Source organism: Oncorhynchus gorbuscha, linkage group LG10, assembly GCF_021184085.1.
Source record: "Oncorhynchus gorbuscha isolate QuinsamMale2020 ecotype Even-year linkage group LG10, OgorEven_v1.0, whole genome shotgun sequence".
Taxonomy (NCBI): Eukaryota; Metazoa; Chordata; class Actinopteri; order Salmoniformes; family Salmonidae; genus Oncorhynchus; species Oncorhynchus gorbuscha.
Genome location: NC_060182.1, coordinates 8,109,693 through 8,128,259, shown reverse-complemented (window position 1 = coordinate 8,128,259; position 18,567 = coordinate 8,109,693). Strand labels below are relative to the sequence as shown.

Below are 18,567 nucleotides of genomic sequence, written 5' to 3'. Positions count from 1 at the left end.
GTTTCTCATGTCAGCATCATGCCACTCTAGATGACAGAGTGAGTCTATGAGGGAGACTCTACATGACAGAGTGAGTATATAAGAGGGAGACTCTACATGACAGAGTGAGTCTATAAGACGGAGACTCTCCCTGACAGAGTGAGTCTATATGAGGGAGACTCTACATGACAGAGCGAGTCTTTACGAGAGAGAATCTACATGACAGAGTGAGTTTATAAGCAGGAGACTCTACATGACAGAGCGAGTCTTTACGAGGGAGACTCTAGATGACAGAGTGAGTCTATAAGAAGGAGACTCTACATAACAGAGTGAGTCTACATGAGGGAGACTCTACATGACCAAGTGATTCTACACGAGGGAGACTCCACATGACAGAGTGAGTCTATAAGACAGAGACTCTCCCTGACAGAGCGAGTCTTTACGAGAGAGAATCTACATGACAGAGCGAGTCTTTACGAGGGAGACTCTAGATGACAGAGTGAGTCTATATGAGGGAGACTACATGACAGAGTGAGTCTATATGAGGGAGACTACATGACAGAGTGAGTCTATATGAGGGAGACTCTACATGACAGTGAGTTTATGAGGGAGATTCTACATGACAGAGTGAGTTTATGAGGGAGATTCTACATGACAGTGAGTCTATAAGTTTGAGACTCTACATGACAGAGTGAGTCTATACGAGGGCGATTCTACCTGACAGAGTGAGTCTAGAAGTTTGAGACTCTACATGAGAGAGTGAGTCTATATGAGGGAGACTCTACATGACAGAGTGAGTCTATATGAGGGAGACTCTACATGACAGAGTGAGTCTATATGAGGGAGACTTTAGATATTGCTCCCTTAATGACAGTAACAGTGTTAGAGGAAGCCCGAGTCCTGTTCAATTACCAGTGCCATCATCTCACCCCAATGTTATCTGAACAGTTAAAGTACTCCACAGATGGCTATCGATGACAGACATATTTATCGTCATCCCACAGCCTAGGGCTTTGTCCCAAATGGCATCCTGTTCCGTTTATAGTGCACACTTCTTTTCTTTTTACCATTTCCCGTAGGGCTCCCATAGGGCTCTGGTCAAAAGTAGTGTACTATGTTGGGAACAGAGTGCTATTTGTTACACACAGCCCTAGAACACATGGAAGCCAATGAGAAGCGCTGGCTAGCTGTGTTTACGTTCCAATGCACACAGAAATATAAAGAGGCCTGTTTGATGACTCCGGAGTCAATGGTGCTTTCATGATATAGTGGGCGCCATGGATAAAGTCAAGCCACATGGCAACTGGTACAAGTGTACAATTTGGCTACATGGCTGAACATAGTTCAACTCTCGAGGCGAAGCGAGGTCGTTTGACTCGTGTGCCATCTGTTGATTGGCCCAAGTGATTAGGGAATTATTTGTTAGGGAACTACTTTGTCCAACAGCCATTGGGATGGCGAAACAGTGCAACGATGTTAGAATGTACTCTTAATATGCAGTGAGCTCTAACAGTAGTGTGTCAGTGACAAATGTTTAGTTGTTTTGGCTCTGTACTCCAGCACTTTGGATTTGAAATGATACAATGATTATGAGGTTAGTGCAGACTGTCAGCTTAAAATTGTGGGTATTTCATTCATATTAGGGGACCAAAATTATTGTGTATTAAAGTAGTACAAATGTAAGTATTTGGTCCCATATTCATAGCACGTAATAACTACATAAAGCTTGTGACTCTACAAACTTTGTGTTTCAGGTTATTTTGAGCCCAATAGAAATTCATGGTAAATAATGTATTGTGTCATTTTGGAGTCACTTTTATTATAAATAAGAACAGAATATGTTTCTGAACACTACATTATACATTGATGTGGAAGCTATCATGATTACGAATAATCCTGAACGAATTGTGAGAAAGTTACAGAGGCATAAATATCATACCCTGCTCCAAAATGCTAACCTCCCTGTTATTGTAATGGTGAGAGGTTAGCATGTCTTGGGGTTATGATATAAAATGCTAACCTCCCTGTTATTGTAATGGTGAGAGGTTAGCATGTCTTGGGGTTATGATATAAAATGTTAACCTCACTTCGATACAAAGTTGCCACTTGTTGTAGCAAGGTGTTTTAGCAAAGATATATCACAGAGTATGTGTACCAGAAACAGGCCACACCGTGTGACTTGTCAGAGAAACATCCGCAGGATAGGCTAGCAAGCTGCAGAAACATTTAAAAAATATATATTTGACCTTTATTTAACTAGGCAAGTAAGTTAAGAACAAATTCATATTTATAATGACGGGCTACACTGGCTAAACCCGGACGAGGCTGGGCCAATTGTGCGCCCCCCTCTATGGGACTCCCAATCACTGCCGGTTGTGATACAGCCTGGATTCAAACCAGGCTGTAGTGATGACGGGCTACACTGGCTAAACCCGGACGAGGCTGGGCCAATTGTGCGCACCCCTCTATGGGACTCCCAATCACAGCCGGTTGTGATACCTCTGAATCACACGAGAGTTCTAAAACTTCTCAAACTAAACTGTTCAGATCAAACAAACTTTGTTCTATAACGACATAAAACCGTCTCGTCTCGTCTCATGTATCTGAACTAGGCTTTAATACTAAGTGGTGTGCTAGTCTGGATATTAGAACAGAACCAGGGATTAGTTAAAGGTAGAGTCAGTGATGCACAAAATTAACAGCAATATCGGGCCAATTGCTGCAACAACTAAGGCTGTTAAAGGGTGAGGCTACAGCATCCTGCTGCTCGTGGTGACATCATCCTGCTGCTCATGGTGACATCATCCTGCTGCTCATGGTGACATCATCCTGCTGCTCGTGGTGACATCATCCCGCTGCTCATGGTGACATCATCCCGCTGCTCATGGTGACATCATCCTGCTGCTCATGGTGACATCATCCTGCTGCTCATGGTGACATCATCCCGCTGCTCATGGTGACATCATCCTGCTGCTCATGGTGACATCATCCTGCTGCTCATGGTGACATCATTCTGCTGCTCATGGTGACATCATCCTGCTGCTCATGGTGACATCATCCTGCTGCTCATGGTGACATCATCCTGCTGCTCATGGTGACATCATTCTGCTGCTCATGGTGACATCATCCTGCTGCTCACGGTGACATCATCCTGCTGCTCATGGTGACATCATCCTGCTGCTCATGGTGACATCATCCTGCTGCTCATGGTGACATCATCCTGCTGCTCATGGTGACATCATCCTGCTGCTCATGGTGACATCATCCCGCTGCTCATGGTGACATCATCCCGCTGCTCATGGTGACATCATCCTGCTGCTCATGGTGACATCATCCTGCTGCTCATGGTGACATCATCCTGCTGCTCATGGTGACATCATCCTGCTGCTCATGGTGACATCATCCTGCTGCTCATGGTGACATCATCCTGCTGCTCATGGTGACATCATCCTGCTGCTCATGGTGACATCATCCTGCTGCTCATGGTGACATCATCATGCTGCTCATGGTGACATCATAGAGTCTAAGTTTAAGACCACCACTACTCACCCCAGGGTCACACAGCTTCAACCCATCAATCAATTCCGCCTGTCTCTACTCACCCCAGAGGTTTCTCCAGTCGACTCGGGTGATCCTACAATCTCTCCCAAGGTACAGAACACCTGCCCCAAGAAGTCCTGATGGGGGGGGGGACAGAGGGAGGAGTGGAGAGTTCGTTGTTCATGGGGAGACAGCGGGAAAACAAGGACAGCTGATGAGGAGCTATGCAGCGTGTTATAAGCAGTGTGTTATAAAACATTGAAGAGAGATAAAGTTTGGTTGGAGGAGTCAAACACGTACGTCAATGTCGGAGGGCTTCCAGGGAGGAGGAGAAGGAAGAGGAAGAGGAGGAGGAGGAAGAGCAGGAGGAGGGGTACACCAGGTGGCAGCATAGACAATAACAACAACAACCACAACAATAACAACCACAGAGCATATCATGTAAGAGAAGGCACAAGACTCAAATACCATACAAGACCGTCATCAAACAAGAGAAAACACAAAGCGGGAAAGAAGAGAAGAAAAGGGGGGCCAACCTGGAGAAAGGGGGATAGAACAGAGAAGGGGGGATAGAACGGGGAGAAGGGGGGCTCAAGGGGGATAGAACCTGGGAGAAGGGGGGATAGAACGGGAGAAGGGGGGGCATCATCCTGATGAACGGGGAGAAGGGGGATAGATCCTGGAGAAGGGGGAGAAATCCTGCTAGAAAGGGGGATAGAACAGAAGGGGGCTAGAACAGGGAGAAGGGGGATCAACCTGCTGAAGGGGGAGAAAGGGGGATAGAATGGGGAGAAGGGGGGAAGGGGGAGAATCCTAGAACGGGAGAAGGGGGATAGAACAGAAGGGGGATAGAACGGGAGAAGGGGGATAGAACGGGAGAAGGGGGGAGAAAGGGGGATAGAACGGGAGAAGGGGGATAGAACGGGAGAAGGGGGATAGAACGGGGAGAAGGGGGATAGAACGGGAGAAGGGGGAGAAAGGGGGATAGAACGGGGAGAAGGGGGGAGAAAGGAGGATAGAACGGGGAGAAGGGGGATAGAACGGGAGAAGGGGGAAAGAACGGGGAGAAGGGGGGGAGAAAGGGGGATAGAACGGGGAGAAGGGGGATAGAACGGGGAGAAGGGGAGGAGAAAGGGGGAGAAAGGGGGATAGAACGGGAGAAGGGGAGGAGAAAGGGGATAGAACGGGGGAGAAGGGGGAGAAAGGGGATAGAACGGGGGAGAAGGGGGGAGAAGGGGGAGAAGGGGGGAGAAGGGGGATAGAACGGGAGAAGGGGGAGAAGGGGGATAGAACGGGGAGAAGGGGGGAGAAGGGGGGATAGAACGGGGAGAAGGGGGAGAAAGGGGGATAGAACGGTGAGAAAGGGGGAGAAGGGGGATAGAATGGGGAGAAAGGGGATAGAACGGGGAGAAAGGGGGATAGAACAGGGAGAAAGGGGGATAGAACGGGGAGAATGGGGGAGAAAGGGGATAGAACGGGGAGAAGGGGGGAGAAAGGGGATAGAACAGGGAGAAGGGGGGAGAAGGGGGAGAAGGGGGATAGAACGGGGGAGAAGGGGGAGAAAGGGGGATAGAACGGGGAGAAGGGGGGATAGAACGGGGAGAAGGGGGGGAGAAAGGGGGATAGAACGGGGAGAAGGGGGATAGAACGGGGAGAAGGGGGAGAAGGGGGATAGAACGGGGAGAAGGGGGATAGAACGGGGAGAAGGGGAGGAGAAAGGGGGAGAAAGGGGGATAGAACAGGGAGAAGGGGAGGAGAAAGGGGGAGAGAACGGGGAGAAGGGGAGGAGAAAGGGGGAGAAAGGATGATAGAACGGGGAGAAAGGGGGATAGAACGGGGAGAAAGGGGGATAGAACGGGGAGAAAGGGGGATAGAAAGGGGAGAAAGGGGATAGAACGGGGAGAAGGGGGAGAAAGGGGATAGAACGGGGAGAAGGGGGAGAAAGGGGATAGAACAGGGAGAAGGGGGGAGAAGGGGGAGAAGGGGGAGAAGGGGGATAGAACGGGGAGAAGGGGGGAGAAGGGGGATAGAACGGGAGAAGGGGGAGAGAAAGGGGGATAGAACGGGGAGAAGGGGGATAGAACGGGGAGAAGGGGGGAGAAAGGGGGGGATAGAACGGGGAGAAGGGGGATAGAACGGGGAGAAGGGGAGGAGAAAGGGGGAGAAAGGGGGATAGAACGGGGAGAAGGGGGAGAAAAGGGGGAGAGAACGGGGAGAAGGGGAGGAGAAAGGGGGAGAAAGGGGGAGAAAGGATGATAGAACGGGGAGAAAGGGGATAGAACGGGAGAAAGGGGGATAGAACGGGAGAAAGGGGGATAGAAAGGGGAGAAAGGGGATAGAAAGGGGATAGAACGGGAGAAAACTTGTAAGTCGCTCTGGATAAGAGCGTCTGCTAAATGACTTAAATGTAAATGTAATGTAAATGGATAGAACAGAGGAGAAAGGGGATAGAACGGGGAGAAGGGGGAGAAAGGGGGATAGAACGGGAGAAGGGGGGGAGAAAGGGGGATAGAACGGGGAGAAGGGGGATAGAACGGGGAGAAGGGGGATAGAATGGGGAGAAGGGGGAGAAAGGGGGATAGAACGGGAGAAGGGGGGAGAAAGGAGGATAGAACGGGAGAAGGGGGATAGAACGGGAGAAGGGGGAAAGAACGGGGAGAAGGGGGGAGAAAGGGGGATAGAACGGGGAGAAGGGGGGATAGAACGGGGAGAAGGGGAGGAGAAAGGGGGAGAAAGGGGGATAGAACGGGGAGAAGGGGAGGAGAAAGGGGATAGAACGGGGAGAAGGGGGGGAGAAAGGGGATAGAACGGGGAGAAGGGGGAGAAGGGGGAGAAGGGGGAGAAGGGGGGATAGAACGGGAGAAGGGGGGAGAAGGGGGATAGAACGGGGAGAAGGGGGGAGAAGGGGGATAGAACGGGAGAAGGGGGAGAAAGGGGGATAGAACGGTGAGAAAGGGGGAGAAAGGGGGATAGAATGGGGAGAAAGGGGATAGAACGGGGAGAAAGGGGGATAGAACAGGGAGAAAGGGGGATAGAACGGGAGAATGGGGGAGAAAGGGGATAGAACGGGGAGAAGGGGGAGAAAGGGGATAGAACAGGGAGAAGGGGGAGAAGGGGGAGAAGGGGGATAGAACGGGGAGAAGGGGGGGAGAAGGGGGATAGAACGGGGAGAAGGGGGATAGAACGGGGAGAAGGGGGAGAAAGGGGGATAGAACGGGGAGAAGGGGGATAGAACGGGGAGAAGGGGGAGAAGGGGGATAGAACGGGGAGAAGGGGGGATAGAACGGGGAGAAGGGGAGGAGAAAGGGGGAGAAAGGGGGATAGAACAGGGAGAAGGGGAGGAGAAAGGGGGAGAGAACGGGGAGAAGGGGAGGAGAAAGGGGGAGAAAGGATGATAGAACGGGAGAAAGGGGGATAGAACGGGGAGAAAGGGGGATAGAACGGGAGAAAGGGGGATAGAACGGGAGAAAGGGGGATAGAAAGGGGAGAAAGGGGATAGAACGGGGAGAAGGGGGAGAAAGGGGATAGAACGGGGAGAAGGGGGGAGAAAGGGGATAGAACAGGGAGAAGGGGGAGAAGGGGGAGAAGGGGGAGAAGGGGGATAGAACGGGGAGAAGGGGGAGAAGGGGGATAGAACGGGGAGAAGGGGGAGAGAAAGGGGATAGAACGGGAGAAGGGGGATAGAACGGGGAGAAGGGGGGAGAAAGGGGGATAGAACGGGGAGAAGGGGGATAGAACGGGGAGAAGGGGGAGGAGAAAGGGGGAGAAAGGGGGATAGAACGGGGAGAAGGGGAGGAGAAAGGGGGAGAGAACGGGGAGAAGGGGAGGAGAAAGGGGGAGAAAGGGGGAGAAAGGATGATAGAACGGGGAGAAAGGGGATAGAACGGGGAGAAAGGGGGATAGAACAGGGAGAAAGGGGGATAGAAAGGGGAGAAAGGGGATAGAAAGGGGATAGAACGGGAGAAAACTTGTAAGTCGCTCTGGATAAGAGCGTCTGCTAAATGACTTAAATGTAAATGTAATGTAAATGGATAGAACAGAGGAGAAAGGGGATAGAACGGGGAGAAGGGGGAGAAAGGGGGATAGAATGGGGAGAAAGGGGGAGAAAGGGGGATAGAACGGGGAGAAGGGGGAGAAAGGGGGATAGAACGGGGAGAAGGGCGGATAGAACGGGGAGAAGGGGGATAGAATGGGGAGAAGGGGGAGAAAGGGGGATAGAACGGGGAGAAGGGGGGAGAAAGGAGGATAGAACGGGAGAAGGGGGGATAGAACGGGGAGAAGGGGGAAAGAACGGGAGAAGGGGGGGGAGAAAGGGGGATAGAACGGGAGAAGGGGGATAGAACGGGAGAAGGGGAGGAGAAAGGGGGAGAAAGGGGGATAGAACGGGGAGAAGGGGAGGAGAAAGGGGATAGAACGGGGAGAAGGGGGGAGAAAGGGGATAGAACGGGGAGAAGGGGGGGAGAAGGGGGAGAAGGGGGGAGAAGGGGGATAGAACGGGGAGAAGGGGGGAGAAGGGGGATAGAACGGGGAGAAGGGGGGAGAAGGGGGATAGAACGGGGAGAAGGGGGAGAAAGGGGGATAGAACGGTGAGAAAGGGGGAGAAAGGGGGATAGAATGGGGAGAAAGGGGATAGAACGGGGAGAAAGGGGGATAGAACAGGGAGAAAGGGGGATAGAACGGGGAGAAGGGGGGGAGAAGGGGGATAGAACGGGGAGAAGGGGGGAGAAAGGGGGATAGAACGGGGAGAAGGGGGATAGAACGGGAGAAGGGGGAGAAGGGGGGATAGAACGGGGAGAAGGGGGAGAAAGGGGGATAGAACGGGGAGAAGGGGGGATAGAACGGGAGAAGGGGGAGAAGGGGGGAGAAGGGGGATAGAACGGGGAAGGGGGAGAAAGGGGGATAGAACGGGGAGCAGGGGGGATAGAACGGGAGAAAGGGGGAGAAGGGGGGAGAAGGGGGGGATAGAACGGGGAGAAGGGGGAGAAAGGGGGATAGAACGGGGAGAAGGGGGATAGAACGGGGAGAAGGGGGAGAAGGGGGATAGAACGGGAGAAGGGGGGGATAGAACGGGGAGAAGGGGGGAGAAGGGGAGATAGAACGGGGAGAAGGGGGGATAGAACGGGGAGAAGGGGGGATAGAACGGGGAGAAGGGGGAGAAAGGGGGATAGAACGTGGAGAAGGGGGATAGAACGGGAGAAGGGGGATAGAACGGGAGAAGGGGGGAGAAAGGGGGATAGAACGGGAGAAGGGGGGAGAAAGGAGGATAGAACGGGGAGAAGGGGGATAGAACGGGAGAAGGGGGAAAGAACGGGGAGAAGGGCGGGAGAAAGGGGGAGAAAGGGGGATAGAACGGGAGAAGGGGAGGAGAAAGGGGGAGAGAACGGGAGAAGGGGAGGAGAAAGGGGGAGAAAGGGGGAGAAAGGATGATAGAACGGGGAGAAAGGGGGATAGAACGGGAGAAAGGGGGATAGAAAGGGGAGAAAGGGGATAGAAAGGGGATAGAACGGGAGAAAACTTGTAAGTCGCTCTGGATAAGAGCGTCTGCTAAATGACTTAAATGTAAATGTAATGTAAATGGATAGAACAGAGGAGAAAGGGGATAGAACGGGGAGAAGGGGGAGAAAGGGGGATAGAACGGGAGAAGGGGGAGAAAGGGGGATAGAACGGGAAAAAGGGGATAGAACGGGGAGAAGGGGGGAGAAAGGGGGATAGAACGGGGAGAAGGGGGGAGAAAGGGGGATAGAATGGGAAAAAAGGGGATAGAACGGGGAGAAAGGGGGATAGAACGGGGAGAAAGGGGGAGAAAGGGGATAGAACGGGAGAAGGGGGGAGAAAGGGGGATAGAACGGGGAGAAGGGGGGGAGAAAGGGGAGAAGGGGAGGAGAAAGGGGAGAAAGGGGAGAAGGGGAGGAGAAAGGGGGATAGAACGGGAAGAGAAGGGGGAGAAAGGGGGATAGAACGGGGAGAAGGGGGGATAGAACGGGAGAAGGGGAGGAGAAAGGGGGAGAAAGGGGGATAGAACGGGAGAAGGGGAGGAGAAAGGGGGAGAGAACGGGGAGAAGGGGAGGAGAAAGGGGGAGAAAGGGGGAGAAAGGATGATAGAACGGGGAGAAAGGGGGATAGAACGGGGAGAAAGGGGATAGAAAGGGGAGAAAGGGGATAGAAAGGGGATAGAACGGGGAGAAGGGGGAGAAAGGGGGATAGAATGCGGAGAAAGGGGATAGAACGGGGAGAAGGGGGAGAAAGGGGGATAGAACGGGGAGAAAGGGGGAGAAAGGGGGATAGAATGGGGAGAAAGGGGATAGAACGGGGAGAAAGGGGGATAGAATGGGGAGAAAGGGGGATAGAACGGGAGAAAGGGGGATAGAACGGGGAGAAAGGGGGATAGAACGGGGAGAAAGGGGATAGAACGGGGAGAAGGGGGAGAAAGGGGATAGAACAGAGGAGGAAGGGGGAGAAAGGAAGAAAAGGGGGAGAAAGGGGGATAGAACAGAGGAGGAAGGGGGAGAAAGGAAGAAAAGGGGGAGAAAGGGGATAGAACAGAGGAGGAAGGGGGAGAAAGGAAGAAAAGGGGGGAGAAAGGGGGATAGAACAGAGGAGGAAGGGGGAGAAAGGAAGAAAAGGGAGGATAAAGGGGGATAGAACGGGGAGAAAGGGGGATAGAACAGAGGAGGAAGGGGGAGAAAGGAAGAAAAGGGGGGATAAAGGGGGAGAGAGAGGGAGAGAGAGAGAGGGAACTGGGTCTTATGTAAGACGACAGTTAGTAACACAAAATTGAGTACAAAACAATCCAATTTAAACATGGCAAATGAAGAAATAATGAAGAATTTTCTTGTATTATGCAAACCATTGACTGCAGATATATTATCATATATTATATTATTGTGTGACTAATGCGTTGCTTTTCAAAGCTTTCACTGCAAAACATTATGCTATCATTCATTCATCATCATAACGTTATACATGTGAGCACATTGGTAATACCATTGAAGCACAATAGATCATGCCTAGAATTTAAGAAAATGGGTTTCACAAGTTTTGATAATGGTATGAAAAAGCAACCTTCAGTTCTTACAAAAAATATAGGTCACACGATATAGACGGGTTAGCTGATAACGTCAAAGAGAACGATGCTCACGCTTCAATGGGGCAGAAGTCTGTGAGCATATGGTTCTGGATGGCCAGATGGCTACCAACAATGACAAGAAACTGCCATGGTTCTGGATGGCCAGATAGCTACCAACAATGACAAGAAACTGCCATGTTTCTGGATGGCCAGATAGCTACCAACAATGACAAGAAACTGCCATGGTTCTGGATGGCCAGATAGCTACCAACAATGACAAGAAACTGCCATGGTTCTGGATGGCCAGATAGCTACCAACAATGACAAGAAACTGCCATGGTTCTGGATGGCCAGATAGCTACCAACAATGACAAGAAACTGCCATGATTCTGGATGGCCAGATAGCTACCAACAATGACAAGAAACTGCTATGGTTCTGGATGGCCAGATAGCTACCAACAATGACAAGAAACTGCCATGGTTCTGGATGGCCAGATAGCTACCAACAATGACAAGAAACTGCCATGGTTCTGGATGGCCAGATAGCTACCAACAATGACAAGAAACTGCCATGATTCTGGATGGCCAGATAGCTACCAACAATGACAAGACACTGCCATGGTTCTGGATGGCCAGATAGCTACCAACAATGACAAGACACTGCCATGGTTCTGGATGGCCAGATAGCTACCAACAATGACAAGAAACTGCCATGGTTCTGGATGGCCAGATAGCTACCAACAATGACAAGAAACTGCCATGATTCTGGATGGCCAGATAGCTACCAACAATGACAAGAAACTGCCATGATTCTGGATGGCCAGATAGCTACCAACAATGACAAGAAACTGCCATGATTCTGGATGGCCAGATAGCTACCAACAATGACAAGAAACTGCCATGGTTCTGGATGGCCAGATAGCTACCAACAATGACAAGAAACTGCTATGGTTCTGGATGGCCAGATAGCTACCAACAATGACAAGAAACTGCTATGGTTCTGGATGGCCAGATAGCTACCAACAATGACAAGAAACTGCCATGGTTCTGGATGGCCAGATAGCCACCAACAATGACAAGAAACTGCCATGATTCTGGATGGCCAGATAGCTACCAACAATGACAAGAAATTGCCATGATTCTGGATGGCCAGATAGCTACCAACAATGACAAGAAACTGCCATGGTTCTGGATGGCCAGATAGCTACCAACAATGACAAGAAACTGCCATGGTTCTGGATGGCCAGATAGCTACCAACAATGACAAGAAACTGCCATGGTTCTGGGCCAGATAGCTACCAACAATGACAAGAAACTGCCATGGTTCTGGATGGCCAGATAGCTACCAACAATGACAAGAAACTGCCATGGTTCTGGATGGCCAGATAGCTACCAACAATGACAAGAAACTGCTATGGTTCTGGATGGCCAGATAGCTACCAACAATGACAAGAAACTGCTATGGTTCTGGATGGCCAGATAGCTACCAACAATGACAAGAAACTGCCATGGTTCTGGATGGCCAGATAGCTACCAACAATGACAAGAAACTGCCATGGTTCTGGATGGCCAGATAGCTACCAACAATGACAAGAAACTGCCATGATTCTGGATGGCCAGATAGCTACCAACAATGACAAGAAACTGACAAGAAACTGCCATGGTTCTGATGGCCAGATAGCTACCAACAATGACAAGAAACTGCCATGGTTCTGGATGGCCAGATAGCTACCAACAATGACAAGAAACTGCCATGGTTCTGGATGGCCAGATAGCTACCAACAATGACAAGAAACTGCCATGGTTCTGGGGACAAGAAACTGCTAGATAGACCAACAATGACAAGAAACTGCCATGGTTCTGGATGGCCAGATAGCTACCAACAATGACAAGAAACTGCCATGATTCTGGATGGCCAGATAGCTACCAACAATGACAAGAAACTGCCATGGTTCTGGATGGCCAGATAGCTACCAACAATGACAAGAAACTGCCATGGTTCTGGATGGCCAGATAGCTACCAACAATGACAAGAAACTGCCATGGTTCTGGATGGCCAGATAGCTACCAACAATGACAAGAAACTGCCATGGTTCTGGATGGCCAGATAGCTACCAACAATGACAAGAAACTGCCATGGTTCTGGATGGCCAGATAGCTACCAACAATGACAAGAAACTGCCAGGTTCTGACAAGATGGCCAGATAGCTACCAAATGACAATGACAAGAAACTACCAACAATGGTCTTATGTTCTGATGGCCAGATAGCTACCAACAATGACAAGAAACTGCTATGGTTCTGGATGGCCAGATAGCTACCAACAATGACAAGAAACTGCCATGGTTCTGGATGGCCAGATAGCTACCAACAATGACAAGAACTGCCATGGTTCTGGATGGCCAGATAGCTACCAACAATGACAAGAAACTGCATGGTTCTGGATGGCTAGCTACCAACAATGACAAGAAACTATATTCTGGATGGCCAGATATTACCAACAATGACAAGAAACTGCCATGATTCTGGATGGCCAGATAGCTACCAACAATGACAAGAAACTGCCATGATTCTGGATGGCCAGATAGCTACCAACAATGACAAGAAACTGCCAGGTTCTGGATGGCCAGATAGCTACCAACAATGACAAGAAACTGCTATCATAGCTACCAACAATGACAAGAAACTGCATGGTTCTGGATGGCCAGATAGCTACCAACAATGACAAGAAACTGCCATGGTTCTGGATGGCCAGATAGCTACCAACAATGACAAGAAACTGCCATGGTTCTGGATGGCCAGATAGCTACCAACAATGACAAGAAACTGCCATGATTCTGGATGGCCAGATAGCTACCAACAATGACAAATGAAACTGCCATGGTTCTGGATGGCCAGATAGCTACCAACAATGACAAGAAACTGCCATGGTTCTGGATGGCCAGATAGCTACCAACAATGACAAGAAACTGCCATGGTTCTGGATGGCCAGATAGCTACCAACAATGACAAGAAACTGCCATGGTTCTGGATGGCCAGATAGCTACCAACAATGACAAGAAACTGCCATGGTTCTGGATGGCCAGATAGCTACCAACAATGACAAGAAACTGCTATGGTTCTGGATGGCCAGATAGCTACCAACAAACGACAATGGTTCTGGCAGAAACTGCCATGGTTCTGGATGGCCAGATAGCTACCAACAATGACAAGAAACTGCCATGGTTCTGGATGGCCAGATAGCTACCAACAATGACAAGAAACTGCCATGGTTCTGGATGGCCAGATAGCTACCAACAATGACAAGAAACTGCCATGGTTCTGGATGGCCAGATAGCTACCAACAATGACAAGAAACTGCCATGGTTCTGGATGGCCAGATAGCTACCAACAATGACAAGAAACTGCCATGGTTCTGGATGGCCAGATAGCTACCAACAATGACAAGAAACTGCCTGGATGGTTCTGGATGGCCAGATAGCTACCAACAATGACAAGAAACTGCTATGGTTCTGGATGGCCAGATAGCTACCAACAATGACAAGAAACTGCCATGGTTCTGGATGGCCAGATAGCTACCAACAATGACAAGAAACTGCCATGGTTCTGGATGGCCAGATAGCTACCAACAATGACAAGAAACTGCCATGGTTCTGGATGGCCAGATAGCTACCAACAATGACAAGAAACTGCCATGGTTCTGGATGGCCAGATAGCTACCAACAATGACAAGAAACTGCCATGGTTCTGGATGGCCAGATAGCTACCAACAATGACAAGAAACTGCCATGGTTCTGGATGGCCAGATAGCTACCAACAATGACAAGAAACTGCCATGGTTCTGGATGGCCAGATAGCTACCAACAATGACAAGAAACTGCCATGGTTCTGGATGGCCAGATAGCTACCAACAATGACAAGAAACTGCCATGGTTCTGGATGGCCAGATAGCTACCAACAATGACAAGAAACTGCCATGGTTCTGGATGGCCAGATAGCTACCAACAATGACAAGAAACTGCCATGGTTCTGGATGGCCAGATAGCTACCAACAATGACAAGAAACTGCCATGATTCTGGATGGCCAGATAGCTACCAACAATGACAAGAAACTGCCATGGTTCTGGATGGCCAGATAGCTACCAACAATGACAAGAAACTGCCATGGTTCTGGATGGCCAGATAGCTACCAACAATGACAAGAAACTGCCATGGTTCTGGATGGCCAGATAGCTTGTTTCATCTTGTTCTTGATACCATGTCTTGTTTTGAGTTATTTTGACTGATTTCACGTCAATGTTAATAAGGCAACAAACCATAAAATAACTACCTTAGCCAACCATTAACTGTAGCAATGTATTTGAGAGACAACGAGTGCTCATTTTACAAATGTATTTATGTTTTCAATAAACATTGGAGACTAAATAAAGTTTACATGCTGTCAACAATCTAAGCCAACCCTGTCTGTTTTGACCCGGTTTTGTTGCTAAACAACCAACTTGTCTATGTGCTAAATGTATTATTATGAAAGCTACACAATATCAATACATAATGTAATATGCTATCAATATTTATAAAAAGGTAACAGTGTGTGGACAGACAGCAAGGCCACATCATGAAACACTGGTTAGTATAAGGCACTATTATTTACTATTTCCATCCAACAGTATATGTGAGCTGCGGGACGACATGGATTTTTGATTAGCATAAAACCAAAATAGGGAATGGCATGCATTTCAAAATAAAAGTTTCCATTTCAAAATAAAAGTTTCCATTCATGGAGAATAGAGGATGATGGCAAAGAAAAAGTCAAACAACAATGAGGCACCGGCACAAAGTGACAGCTTTTTCACTTACATGCTTTGCCAGATCTGGACTTTTGGAATCAATGTCATATCTGAAATCACAAAGAAAGTCAGATTCAAGTGGTGACTGACTGGCGTTTGAACATTAACACATAGAAACACAGTGGTTTGATATCATTCTTGATGGCGTGTAGGCTCGTCTACAGTGGAACAATGATTCAATGACAGACATTTGAACAGACACAGAAGGCATAGGGGCACCAGCCACCTAAAATAAAAATAAAAACATTTACCGGTTCGAAAAAAATATTTACTTCACTTAATCCATCTACACTTCATAAATGAAGACCCCTTTACACTATTGTCCCTGCTGTAACTCACTTATTCACATTAGAAACGATAAAGTTTAGAAAAATTTGTCTTAGCAGCTGCCAGCCGATAAGCTTTGGGTATAGAGGTAATTAGAACGGTTGTGGTCATACGCAATTCCTTTAAAAACTACTCCTGCTCTTTTCATAGAAGTAATTCAAATGGAGGAATGTGTCCTCCCCTCACCCCCCCCCCCTAATCCCGCTGACAGAGGTATATAAAAGAGGAGGAGGATGGAGGAGAAGGGAGGAGGAGGAGGATGGAGGAGGAGGGAAGAGGAGGGAGGAGGAGGAGGGGGAGGGAGGAGGAGGAGGTGGATGGAGGAGGAGGGAGGAGGAGGAGGAGGGGGAGGAGAAGAGGAGAAGGCTGTCCCGCTGACAGAAAAAGAGAAATGTAAATGTCTTAGACTAATTAACATGTAGGTGTAGCATCTCTCCTTAGTCTCCCAACAAGGAGTTAAATGAAAAGGGCCCACGTGAAGTTATTAAGCCTCTTGAGAGGTTCAGCAGAGCCTGGATATTTACTGTACTTTATCATCAAGTCCATGTGGGCTACTCTCTATTCAAAGTAGTACAAATTAGGCAGTGTTTTCTCTTGCTGATGGCTGGAAATGTACTGTAAAATGAAGTTCATGAGGGCTTCTGTCAACTCACTGTAGAAAGACAAACAATAATATTAGGCAGAGGCTATTGAGGGAATAAGGAAATGATCTTGTCTCCGTTTTCTAAGCCTCTTAATGAAGTCTCACCTCTCTGCTCTGCACTCTGATTGGGTCTTTCAAGAGACTGGGAGGAGGATGGAGGAGGAAGAAGAGGAGGACACTGGAGGAGAAGGAGGGAGGAAGAGGATGAGGGGAGAGGGAAGGGACGGAGGAGGAAGCTGTAAGAGGAGGAGGAGGATGTAAGAGGAGGAGAAGGGAGGATGGGGAGGAGGAGAGGGACGAGTAGGAGGAGGCAAGAGGAAGAGGATGAGGATGGAGGAGGAGGAGGAAGAGGAGGATGAGGAGTGAGGACGGGGAGGGAGGACAGGGTGGGAGGACGGACAGAGGGGGGAGAGAAGAGGAGGGGGGATGGTATAGTAGGTTGGATGAAGGAGGATAAAGAGGGAGGAAGAGAACAAAGAAGAGGAGGATAAAGGGTGGGGGCTGTGTGATACCTATGGGACTCAAATGGGACTCTCTCGGCTTCAGACATTTGCTTTAAAGTGTGAAGAATGAGAATAAACCTACATGAAATATTGAACATCCTCTTATACCAATATATCTCCCTCCTACTCCCAACACAATACTATCCAGATGGGGGGGGGTTGCGAGAGAGAGAGAGAGAGAGAGAGAGAGAGAGAGAGAGAGAGAGAGAGAGAGAGAGAGAGAGAGAGAGAGAGAGAGAGATAGGAAAAAGAGAACGCAAGAGAGAAATAGGAGGATAGAAAGAAAAGGTTGTTTCGGAAAATTAGCACATCACATGTGAAACTCACACACCCTCCCTGCCTGGTGAATCCTCATAGACCAGATCGAAGAGAATAACTACTCACACGTCAAAGCGTAGATTCTGCTTCTCTTCAAAGAAGTAGTCCAAGATGTACTTCCTGACAAAGTCTGGATCCAGAGTATTGTCAATCACCTCCGTCCTCCCAAACTAGAAGAGAATAGAGGGAGAGGGAAGGGGGAGAGAGAAGGGGAGAGGGCGAGGGAAGAAATGGGCAGAGTGGGAGAGAGAGGGAGAAGGAGAGAGAGAAAGAGAGTAGGGGGAGAAAGAGTGATATGGAGAGAGTTGGTTTGTGAGAAAATAATCATAAACTTTAATGCAGTTAATGAGAAAGCAGCCAGGTGTTTCATTCCTCTCCTCTCCTTCCCCCTCCCCTACTCTCCTTCCCCCTCCCCTCCCCTCCTCTCCTCTCCCCTCTTCTCCCCTCCTCTCCTCTTCTCTCCTCTCCTCTCCCCTCCTCCTCCTCTCCCCTCCTCTCTCCTCTCCCCTCCTCTCTTGAAGAGACCACGCAGCAGGTAAACATAGCATTTGATTAGCGCAGATCAATAATGACAGTGTTGTAATGACTAACTGGATCCTACAAATACACAGCTGCTCTGGCCTGTCTGAAAAAGTCCACTCTCTATTGGTGTCGTTACGAAACACTAGCAGGAACACTTGCCTGTAAGTATGTACATGAGGGGCAAATAAACACAAAAGTCGGCAGATTGGTAAATTAAATTAAAGGAAATGAAAGTCAGAGTCCCGAAGAACAATTGGCCAGTGTTTTCCAGGGAGTTCTAATTCCACTGTATCAACTGAGAACCAGCAGGGATTAAAAAGCACGTGAGGGGATGAGGTACTGCAACTGCAATAACACAGTGAGGTGTCCTTTGGTGCTATAAAATACTGTGAGATGGTGTAAAACTGTCTGATGGTGTAACACTGTGATGGTGTAACACTGTCTGGTGGTGTAACACTGTGATGGTGTAAAAACTGTCTGATGGTGTAACACTGTGATGGTGTAACACTGTGATGGTGTAAAACTGTCTGATGGTGTAACACTGTGATGGTGTAACAATATATGATGGTGTAAAACTGTGATCGTGTAATGCTGTGTGTGATGGTGTAACACTATATGATGGTGGAACACTATGTGATGGTGAAACACTGTATGATGGTGTAACAATATATGATGATGTAGCACTGTGATGGCGTAATACTGTGTGTGATGGTGTAATACTGTCTGATGGTGTAATACTGTGTGTGATGGTGTAAAACTGTCTGATGGTGTAACACTGTGATGGTGTAATACTGTGTGTGATGGTGTAAAACTGTCTGATGGT

The 18,567-nt window shown here is 48.9% G+C and overlaps 1 protein-coding gene across 1 annotated transcript in view; it reads right to left on the bottom strand.

The window, feature by feature from the left end:
* The window catches only part of LOC124045494 (copine-5-like), a 187,593-nt gene that overhangs the window by 118,161 nt on the left and 50,865 nt on the right, over positions 1-18,567 (bottom strand). Inside the window, 4 exon segments of the mRNA XM_046364823.1 lie at positions 3,582-3,605; positions 3,607-3,656; positions 15,442-15,481; positions 17,289-17,392. Of these exon segments, the coding sequence (XP_046220779.1) occupies positions 3,582-3,605; positions 3,607-3,656; positions 15,442-15,481; positions 17,289-17,392 (218 nt within the window).